The 12077-nt window shown below is 46.0% G+C and overlaps 1 protein-coding gene across 1 annotated transcript in view; it reads right to left on the bottom strand.

Annotated features, from left to right (window-relative positions):
• Window positions 1–836: 836 nt before the first annotated feature.
• The window catches only part of LOC122547386 (tensin), a 13116-nt gene continuing 1875 nt past the window's right edge, over window positions 837–12077 (bottom strand). Inside the window, exons 2-3 of the mRNA XM_043686013.1 lie at window positions 9866–9916; window positions 837–1252 (exon numbers count right to left, since the gene is read on the bottom strand). Coding sequence (XP_043541948.1) covers window positions 1055–1252; window positions 9866–9916 — 249 coding nt within the window. The 3' untranslated portion in view covers window positions 837–1054. The remainder of the gene's footprint in view (window positions 1253–9865; window positions 9917–12077) is intronic.

Below are 12077 nucleotides of genomic sequence, written 5' to 3'. Positions count from 1 at the left end.
AATGTCGGCGGATGGTTTGGTTTATGCGAAGGTTGGTAGGATGGAAGGTGAGCACCAGGAACGTTTTGTCCTTGTTGCGGTTGGAGGGGTTTGGTCTGAGGGCGGAGGTGCGGGATGTAGACGAGATGTGTTGGAGGGCATCTTTAACCACGTGGGAAGGGAAATTGCGGTCTCTAAAGAAGGAGGCCATCTGGTGTGTTCTGTGGTGGAACTGGTCCTCCTGGGAGCAGATACGGTGGAGGCGCAGGAATTGGGAATACGGTATGGCATTTTTGCAAGAGGTAGGGTGGGAAGAGGTGTAATCCAGGTAGCTGTGGGAGTCGGTGGGTTTGTAAAAAACGTCAGTGTCAAGTCGGTCGTCTACGCATGTTCCAGCAGAACGACCTGTACACGATACCTGATACATACCAAGCAAACTCGGGAAAGGAGATCAGCAAAACCAGGTGGGGTTTTATGACGATCTGAAGCCAGCTTTTAATTTCCTGATTTGATTTCTGCCGAGTTAAAATTCTCAAATGGTCACAGTAAGATTTTAACCCAGTTCTCTGGAATATGAATCCAAAAGTGGATGGTACTTGTGGCATTTCCAGCATTGCCCCCCCCCCCCCCCCCCTCAGGCAGACATCAGTGTGAACAGCATCCTCTTCGGGAACTGCTTTCAGAGAGTGTGTTAGTTATTTGATGCCGTCAGGAAATAGATGATGTGTCCTGACTTCATCTTCACTTCCCTCCTTTCCCGAAGTGGATGGGGACAAAAAGAAACTCAAGATTTGTCGAAATCCACTCGGGGTGGGGGGTCAGGGAGGATAAACTTCGTCGGTGACTGTTTGGAAACTGGTTGATGGAGTGAATTCACATCCACAACATACTGAAGGTCCACCGTGTGAATGTATTCCTCGGATCAGACTGAAGAGTTAAACAACAAGGTTCAGGAAAGTTAAAAACAGAAACATTGGAGGATAAAGATGATTGGTGGGAGGTTTCAGGTTGGTGTGTTACTGACTGACTCAGCAGACAGCGGTGACAGAGACCGGACTCTGGGTGTTATCCAAGGTCAGGCTGGCCAGATACGGGGTGGGATTTTCACCCTGAGACTTCCGTAAAGAGAGGAAGATATCGTGGTCCTTACCTTATTGTGAATGACAACCACATGCTGAGGGTCTGAATTTAACCAGGTGTCCATGGCTTTGCAAATGCTGCAGATCTTGTCCAGAGGAGGGGCATGTAGGTCAGGCCAGCCAAAGTCCACCACCTGGGATCACAACAACCCACCTTTAGTCAAACTGGAGGCTACAAAGCAGCAACACTGCACTGCACTGTACTGTACTGTGCACTGCAATGCACTGTACTGCACTGTAATGCACTGTAATGTACTGTATTGCACTGTAATGTACTGTACTTCTCTGTACTGCACTGTAATGTACTGTACTGTACTGCACTGTGCACTGTACTGCACTGTGCACTGTACTGCACTGCAATGTGCTGTACTGCACTGTACTGCACTGTAATGTACTGTACTGCACTGTGCACTGTACTGCACTGTGCACTGTACTGCACTGCAATGTACTGTACTGCAATGTACTGCTCTGTACTGCACTGTAATGTACTGTACTGCTCTGTACTGCACTGTATTGCACTGTGCACTGCACTGTACTGTACTGCACTGTACTGCAATGTACTGTACTGCACTGTAATGTACTGTACTGCACTGTGCACTGTACTGCACTGCAATGCACTGTACTGCACTGTACTGCACTGTAATGTACTGTAGAGTACTGCACTGTGCACTGTACTGCACTGCGCACTGTACTGCACTGCAATGTACTGTACTGCACTGTAATGTACTGCACTGTAATGTACTGTATAGCACTGCAATATACTGTACTGCTCTGTACTGCACTGTTCACTGCAATGTACTGTACTGCAAATGTACTATAATGTACTGCAATGTACTGTACTGCACTGTGCACTACACTGTACTGCACTGTAATGTACTGTACTGTACTGCACTGTACTGCACTGCACTGCACTGCAATGTATTGTACTGCGCTGTACTGCACTGTAATGTACTGTACTGCACTTTACTGCACTGCAATGTACTGTACTGCTCTGTACTGCAATGTACTGCACTGCACTGCAATGTACTGTACTGCAAATGTACTGTAATGTACTGCAATGTACTGTACTGCACTGTGCACTGTAATGTACTGCAATATACTGTACTGCACTATACTGCACTGTATTGAACTGCAATGTATTGTACTGCAATGCACTGTAATGTACTGTACTGCACTGTACTGCACTGTAATGTACTGCACTGTACTGCACTGTAATGTACTGTACTGCACTTTACTGCACTGCAATGTACTGTACTGCTCTGTACTGCAATGTACTGCACTGCACTGCAATGTACTGTACTGCAAATGTACTGTAATGTACTGCAATGTACTGTACTGCACTGTGCACTGTAATGTACTGCAATATACTGTACTGCACTGTATTGAACTGCAATGTATTGTACTGCAATGTATTGTACTGCAATGCACTGTAATGTACTGTACTGCACTGTACTGCACTGTAATGTACTGTACTGCAATGTACTGCTCTGTACTGCACTGTAATGTACTGTACTGCTCTGTACTGCACTGTATTGCACTGTGCACTGGTGACGAAGGAGGTTGATGAGGGGAAAGCGGTAGATGTGGTATATATGGATTTTAGTAAGGCGTTTGATAAGGTTCCCCATGGTAGGCTACTGCAGAAAATACGGAGATATGGCATTGAGGGTGAGTTGGAGGTTTGGATTAGGAATTGGCTGGATGGAAGAAGACAGAGGGTAGTAGTTGATGGCAAAGTTTCTTCATGGAGTGCCGTCACTATGTTAGGGGTAGGTTGTTCACTCAGCGAGTCGTTAGTTCATGGAATGCCCTGCCAGTAACAGTGGTGGACTCTCCCTCTTTATGGGCATTTAAGAGGGCATTGGATAGGTATATGGAGGATAGTGGGTTAGTGTAGTTTAGGTGGGCTTGGATCGGCGCAACATCGAGGGCCCAAGGGCCTGTACTGCGCTGTATTCTTCTATGTTCTATGTTCTATGTTCTATGTAATGTACTGCACTGTACTGCACTGCAATGTACTGTACTGCACTGCAATGTACTCTACTGCACTGTATTGCACTGTGCGCTGCAATGTACTGCAACGTACTGCACTGTACTGCACTGCACTGTAATGCACTTTACTGCTCTGTACTGCACTGTATTGCCTTGCAATGTACTGTACTGCTTTGTACTGCACTGTACTGCACAGCAATGTATTGTACTGCTCTGTACTGCACTGTATTGCACTGCAATGTACTGTACTGTACTGCTCTGTACTACACTGTATTGCACTGCAATGTACTGTATTGCACTGTGTACTGCAATGTACTGTACTGCTCTGTACTGGTCTGTACTGCACTGCACTGCAATGTACTGTACTGCAGTGTGCACTGCCATGCACTGCACTGCAATGTACTGCACTGCAATGCAATGTACTGTACTGCACTGTACTGCACTGTAATGTACTGCACTGCACTGCAATGTACTGCACTGTACTGCACTGCAATGCAATGTACTGTACTGCACTGTACTGCACTGTAATGTACTGCACTGCACTGCAATGTACTGTACTGCACTGTAATGTACTGTACTGTACTGCACTGCACTGCACTGCAATGTACTGCACTGCACTGTACTGCACTGTAATGTACTGTACTGCACTGCAAAGTGCTGCACTGTACTGCACTGCAATGTACTGTACTGCACTGTATTGCACTGCAATATACTGTACTTCTCTGTACTGCATTGTACTGCACTGTAATGTACTGTACTGCACTGTGCACTGTACTGCAATGTGCACTGTACTGCAATGTACTGCACTGTAATGTACTGTACTGCAATGTATTGTACTGCAATGTATTGCACTGCAATATACTGTACTGCTCTGTACTGCACTGTAATGTACTGTACTGCACTGTATTGCACTGCAATATACAGTACTGCTCTGTACTGCTCTGTTCACTGCACTGCACTGCAATGTACTGTACTGCACTGTAATGTACTGCAATATACTGTACTGCTTTGTACTGCACTGTTCACTGCACTGCAATGTACTGTACTGCACTGTACTGCTCTGTACTGCACTGCAATGTACTGTACTGCGCTGTAATGTACTGTACTGCACTGCAATGTACTGTACTGCACTCTACTGCTCTGTACTGCACTGTAATGTACTGCACTGCACTGTAATGTACTGTACTGCACTGTATTGCACTGCAATATACTGTACTGCTCTGTACTGCATTGTACTGCACTGTAATGTACTGTACTGCACTGTGCACTGTACTGCACTGTAATGTGCTGTACTGCACTGTATTGCATTGCAATATAATGTATTGCTCTGTACTGCACTGTTCACTGCAATGTACTGCACTGTACTGCACTGCAATGTACTGTACTGTACTGCACTGCAATGTACAGTACTGCACTGCAATGCACTGTACTGCACTGCAATGTACAGTACTGCACTGCAATGTACTGTACTGCACTGCAATGCACTGTACTGCACTGCAATGTACTGTACTGCACTGTATTGCACTGTGCGCTGCAATGTACTGAACTGTACTGCACTGCACTGTACTGCACTGCACTGTAATGTACTTTACTGCTCTGTACTGCACTGTATTGCCTTGCAATGTACTGTACTGCTTTGTACTGCACTGTACTGCACAGCAATGTATTGTACTGCTCTGTACTGCACTGTATTGCACTGCAATGTACTGTACTGTACGGCACTGCCCACTGCACTGTACTGCACTGCTCTGTACTGCACTGTATTGCACTGTGTACTGCAATGTACTGTACTGCTCTGTACTGCACTGCACTGCAATGTGCTGTACTTCACTGTACTGCTCTGTACTGCACTGTAATGTACTGCACTGTATTGCACTGCAATATACTGTACTGCTCTGTACTGCACTGTTCACTGCAATGTACTGCACTGTACTGCACTGCAATGTACTGCATTGTACTGCACTGTACAGTTCTGTACTGCACTGTAATGTACTGTACTGCACTGTATTGCACTGCAATATACTGTACTGCTCTGTACTGCACTGTTCACTGCAGTGTACTGCACTGCAATGTACTGTACTACACTGTATTGCACTGCAATGTACTGTACTGTAATGTACTGTGCTGCACTGTACTGCACTGTAATGTACTGTACTGCAATGCAACGTATTGTACTGCACTGTACTGCACTGCAATGTACTGTACTGCAAATGTACTGTACCACACTGTGCACTGCAATGTACTGCACTGTAATATACTGTGCTGTTCTGTACTGCACTGCAATGTACTGTACTGCACTGTAATGTACTGTACTGCACTGCAACGTATTGCACTGCACTGTACTGCACTGCAATGCAGTGTACTGCACTGTATTGCATTGCAATGAACTGTACTGCAAATGTACTGTAATGTACTGCAATGTACTGTACTGCACTGTATTGCACTGTGCACTGCACTGTACTGTACTGCACTGCAATGTACTGTACTGCACTGTGCACTGCAATGCACTGTACTGCACTGCAATGTACTGCACTGCAATGTACTGCATTGTACTGCAATGTAATGTACTATACCGTACTGAACTGTGCACTGTACTGCAATGTGCACTGTACTGCACTGCAATGTACTGTACTGCACTGTACTGCTCTGTACTGCACTGTAATGTACTGCACTGCACAGTAATGTACTGTACTGCACTGTATTGCACTGCAATGCACTGTACTGCACTGTACTGCACCGCAATGTACTGCACTGCACTGTACTGCACTGCAATGTACTGTACTGTACTGCAATGCACTGTACTGCACTGTACTGCACTGCAATGTTCTGTACTGCACTGCAATGTACTGTACTATGTAATGTACTGCACTGCAATGTACTGTACTGCACTGCAATGCATTGCACTGCACTGTAATGTACTGTACTGCACTGTGCGCTGCAATGTACTGCACTGTACTGCAATGTACTGTACTGCACTGTACTGCTCTGTACTGCACTGTACTGCACTGCAATGTACTGTACTGCACTGTACTGCTCTGTACTGCACTGCACTGTAATGTACTGTACTGCACTGCAATGTATTGTACTGCTCTGTACTGCACTGTATTGCACTGCAATGTACTGTACTGTACTGCTCTGTACTACACTGTATTGCACTGCAATGTACTGCATTGCACTGTGTACTGCAATGTACTGTACTGCTCTGTACTGGTCTGTACTGCACTGCACTGTAATGTACTGTACTGCACTGTACTGCACTGCAATGTATTGTACTGCTCTGTACTGCACTGAATTGCACTGCAATGTTCTGTACTGTACTGCTCTGTACTACACTGTATTGCACTGCAATATACTGTATTGCACTGTGTACTGCAATGTACTGTACTGCTCTGTACTGGTCTGTACTGCACTGCACTGCAATGTACTGCACTGCACTGCAATGTACTGTACGGCACTGTACTGCACTGTAATGTACTGCACTGCACTGCAATGTACTGTACTGTACTGTACTGCAATGTACTGCACTGTACTGCACTGCAATGTACTGTACTGCACTGTATTGCACTGTAATGTACTTTACTGCACTGTAATGTACTGTACTGCACTGTATTGCACTGCAATATACTGTACTGCTCTGTACTGCACTGTACTGTACTGTACTGCACTGTACTGCTCTGTACCGCACTGTAATGTACTGTACTGCACTGTAATATACTGTACTGCTCTGTACTGCACTGCAATGTACTGTACTGCACTGTAATGTACTGTACTGCACTGTGCACTGTACTGCACTGCAATGTACTGTACTGCACTGTACTACTCTGCACTGCACTGCACTGTAATGTACTGCAATATACTGTACTGCTCTGTACTGCACTGTTCACTGCAATGTACTGCACTGTACTGCACTGTAATGTACTGCACTGCAATGTACTGTACTGTACTGTAATGTACTGCACTGTACTGCACTGCAATGTACTGTACTGCACTGTATTGCACTGTAATGTACTGCACTGCACTGCAATGTACTGCACTGTACTGCAATGTACTGCACTGTACTGCACTGCAATGTACTGTACTGCACTGCACTGCAATGTACTGTACTGCACTGTATTGCACTGTAATGTACTGTACTGCACTGTAATGTACTGCACTGTACTGCACTGCAATGTACTGTACTGCACTGTATTGCACTGTAATGTACTGTACTGCACTGTAATGTACTGTACTGCACTGTATTGCACTGCAATATACTGTACTGCTCTGCAATGTACTGTACTGCACTGTATTGCACTGTAATGTACTGCACTGCACTGCAATGTACTGTACTGCACTGTATTGCACTGTAATGTACTGCACTGCACTGCAATGTACTGTACTGCACTGTATTGCACTGTAATGTACTGTACTGCAATGTACTGCACTGTACTGCACTGCAATGTACTGTACTGCACTGTATTGCACTGTAATGTACTGTACTGCAATGTACTGCACTGTACTGCACTGCAATGTACTGTACTGCACTGTATTGCACTGTAATGTACTGTACTGCAATGTACTGCACTGTACTGCACTGCAATGTACTGTACTGCACTGTATTGCACTGTAATGTACTGTACTGCAATGTACTGCACTGTACTGCACTGCAATGTACTGTACTGCACTGTATTGCACTGTAATGTACTGTACTGCAATGTACTGCACTGTACTGCACTGCAATGTACTGTACTGCACTGTATTGCACTGTAATGTACTGTACTGCAATGTACTGCACTGTACTGCACTGCAATGTACTGTACTGCACTGTATTGCACTGTAATGTACTGTACTGCAATGTACTGCACTGTACTGCACTGCAATGTACTGTACTGCACTGTATTGCACTGTAATGTACTGTACTGCAATGTACTGCACTGTACTGCACTGCAATGTACTGTACTGCACTGTATTGCACTGTAATGTACTGTACTGCAATGTACTAACCCACCCATACCCCTTCATTTACCCCTTACCTAACACTACGGGCAATTTAGTATGGCCAATTCACCTGACCTGCACATCTTTGGATGGTGGGAGGAAACCGGAGCACCCGGAGGAAACCCACGCAGACACGGGGAGAACGTGCAAACTCCACACAGTCAGTCGCCTGAGGCGGGAATTGAACCCGGGTCTCTGGCGCTGTGAAGCAGCAGTGCTAACCACTGTGCCACCGTGCCGTGTAATGTACTGTACTGCACTGTATTGCACTGCAATATACTGTACTGCTGTGTACTGCACTGTATTGCACCGTGCACTGCACTGTACTGCACTGTGCACTGCAATGCACTGTACTGCACTGCAATGTACTGCACTGTACTGCACTGCACTGCATTGTACTGCACTGTAATGTACTATACTGTACTGCACTGTGCACTGTACTGCACTGTGCACTGTACTGCACTGCAATATACTGTACTGCACTGTACTGTTCTGTACTGCACTGTAATGTACAGCACTGCACTGTAATGTACTGTACTGCACTGTATTGCACTGCAATATACTGTTCTGCACTGTATTGCACTGCAATGTACTGTACTGCAATGCACTGTACTGCACTGCAAATGTACTGTACCGCACTGTGCACTGCAATGTACTTCACTGTAATGTACTGTACTGCACTGCAACGTATTGTACTGCACTGTACTGCAATGCACTGCACTGTACTGCAATGCACTGTACTGCACTGCAATGTACTGTACTGCACTGCAATGCACTGTACTGCACCGCAATGTACTGTATTGCACTGCAATGCAGTGTACTGCACTGCAATGTACTGTAATGTACTGTACTGCACTGTACTCACTGCAATGCACTGTACTGCACCGCAATGTACTGTACTGCACTGCAATGTACTGTACTGCAATGCACTGTACTGCACTGTACTGTACTGCAATGCACTGTACTGCACTGTACTGCACTGCAATGTTCTGTACTGCAATGTACTGTACTGCTATGTAATGTACTGTAATGTACTGCACTGCAATGTACTGTACTACACTGCAATGCATTGTACTGCACTGTAATGTACTGTACTGCACTGTATTGCACTGTGTGCTGCAATGTACTGCACTGTACTGCACTGCAATATACTGTACTGCACCTTACTGCTCTGTACTGCACTGCACTGTAATGTACTGTACTGCTCTGTACTGCACTGCAATGTATTGTACTGCTCTGTACTGCACTGTATTGCACTGCAATGTAATGTACTGTACTGCTCTGTACTGCACTGCAATGTATTGTACTGCTCTGTACTGCACTGTATTGCACTGCAATGTACTGTACTGCGCACTGCACTGTACTGCACTGCTCTGTACTGCACTGCAATGTACTGTACTGCTCTGCGAGCTGCTGTGGCTGCACTTTCCATCCAAGAGAGAGCCAGCAGCCACCTCCACATCCGCCCTCTTTCCCCTTCTCTCCTCCCCCTCACTCCCTCCTCCTCCTCCCTCTCCATCTCCTAACCACCTCCCTGCACTGCTCCACCTCACATCACCCCTCCTCACCTACACACCCCCTTCAAACCCCTCACAGCCCTCCAGCCCCTTCCACTCCCAGCTCCTGCATCCCCATCCCTTCCACATCTCCCACTCCCACCACCCCCAGCCACTCCAGCCCCTCCACCCTCTCCAACCCCCAACTTTATCCAGCCCCTCCACCCTCACCGCGTCGGGCAATGGGAGCTTCCAAACCTGGTGGGATCTTTCTGGCCTTACCTTGGGGTTGAGTTTGTTGATGTCGTAGCGCTGTTCGGACAGGTTAAAGAGCTGAAAACAGAGGGAATGGAGCGATGAGGAACCACACTGGCAATGACTCAGCTCAGAGAGAGACAGCCTCACCAAAAGTACAGGCTTAGATGTGTGAGCCCTTACTCTGAGGTGGTGTCCCCTGGTCCTAACTCCCCCACACTGGGAAACAGTCTCTCCACATCTCCCCTGCAAAGTTCCCTCAGAATCCTGAATTCTTCAATAAAGTTGCCTCTCATCCTTCTAAACTCCAATGAGCACAAGCCAACCTACTCAATGTCTCCTCATCGCATAATCCCTCAATTCCTGGGATCGGCCGAGTGAACCTTCACTGGACTGCCCCCAGCATCAGTCGATAACGTCTGGGAAGTAACACATGATGGAGATTAAATCCAGGAGGGAAGTATACAGGAAATGGCAGATCCCTTAGCATCAACATACAGAGGAGTCGAGGTGTACAGGTCCATAGTTCCCTGGCTACACAAGTGGATAAAGTGATCAAGAAAGCATGGGGCATGCTCACCTTCATCTGTCAGGGCACTGAGTATAAAAACTGGTAAGCCATGCTGCAGCTGTACAGAACTTTAATTCGGCCACATTTGGAATATTGTGTACAGTTCTGGTCACCACACTACCAGAAGGGTGTGGAGGTTTTGGAGCTGGTACAGAAACAGTTTGCCAAGATGTTTCCTGGTTTGGAGGGTATTAGCTATGAGGAGAGATTTGTTTGTTTTCACTTGAACATTTTAGGCTGAAGGGTGACTGATAGAAGTTTACAAAGATACAAGAGGCTTGGATAGAATTGATGGTGCGAGTCTTTTTCCCAGGGTAGAAATGTTTAAAAACACATTCACTGTTCATCTTCCTGTTACTGGCTCGTTTATCATCCCAGATTTTCTTCCTCTTTATTATCTTTGATCATCTTTTGTTGGTTTTTAAAAACTTGTCCTTTTAAAGGAAGGATATTATTAAGCTGGACAGTGTTCAGAAGAAATTTCCCAGGAAGTTGCCGGGTATGGAGGGTTTGAGTTATAAAGAAAGGCTGGATGGACTGGGATGTTTTTCCCTGGAGTGTAGGACGTTGAGGGGTGACCTTGTAAAGGTTTATAAAATCATGAGGGGTGTAGATAGAGTTAATGTACCTGGGACTGGGGATTTCGAGACTAAGGGGCACATATTTAAGGTGAGAGGAGAGAGGTTTAAAAAAGACGTGGTGGGGGATGGGGGGGGCAACATTTTCACACAGAGGGTGGTGCATGTGTGGAATGAACGTTCTTCGGAAATGGTGGATGTGGTAGCAATTACAACGTAGGAAATGTTTGAAGGGATATGGACCAGGAGCAGGTGGATGGGACTGGTTTAGTTTGGGATTATGCTCAGCATAGGCTGGTTGGACCGAAGGACCTGTTTCTGTGCTGTACGACTCTATGATTCCAACTAAGCACTAATCTCTGCACCACCATAACTGTTGTTTCCTTGCAGTTTGATACTGTCCTTAACTTCTCAGGTTAATCATGATTGGTTTGTCCTCTTCCTGGAATCCTTCATCCTCTCCTCATGCTGTGACCCATGAACTGCTTTCTTTCACATCTGGTATTGTTCCTCAACAGTATTTGCTGCGACATTCCTAACCCGGTCCAGTCCAGTCAACTCTGCCCTCATTCCTCTGTAATTACCCTTAGTTATGCTGAGTGTGGTTATTTCAGACCCAAGTTTCTCCCTCTCACACTGAATACTGCTCTGGCCAGGAATATTCGGACAGCAAATATTAACTCTGCCTCATTGCACATTTCCAGATCTAAACAGACTGATCCCTGGTGGACCTACAATACATTGTTCCTGGAATCTGAGCTGAACACAGCATGAATATGTTCTCATGGTGACCTCTGCCACTGTGATATTCCCAGTCCCCATGAAGATGAATGTCACCCCATGGCTAATGCACTTTCTTACATGTCCTCAATATCTCCTGACTTATTCTCTCTCTTTCCACACAGGTGAGAGGGGAAATATTCACAGTCATAGAGTCATAGAGATGTACAACATGAAAACAGACCCTTCGGTCCAACCCGTCCATGCCGCCCAGATATCCCAACCCAATCTAGTCCCACCTGCCAGCTCCCGGCCCATATCCCTCCAAACCCTTCCTATTCATATACCCATCCAAATGCCTCTTAAATGT

The sequence above is a fragment of the Chiloscyllium plagiosum genome, unplaced genomic scaffold (assembly GCF_004010195.1).
Source record: "Chiloscyllium plagiosum isolate BGI_BamShark_2017 unplaced genomic scaffold, ASM401019v2 scaf_8222, whole genome shotgun sequence".
Classification (NCBI taxonomy): Eukaryota; Metazoa; Chordata; class Chondrichthyes; order Orectolobiformes; family Hemiscylliidae; genus Chiloscyllium; species Chiloscyllium plagiosum.
The sequence above is the reverse complement of the archived record's forward strand: the minus strand, read 5'-3'. Positions and strand labels throughout refer to the sequence as shown.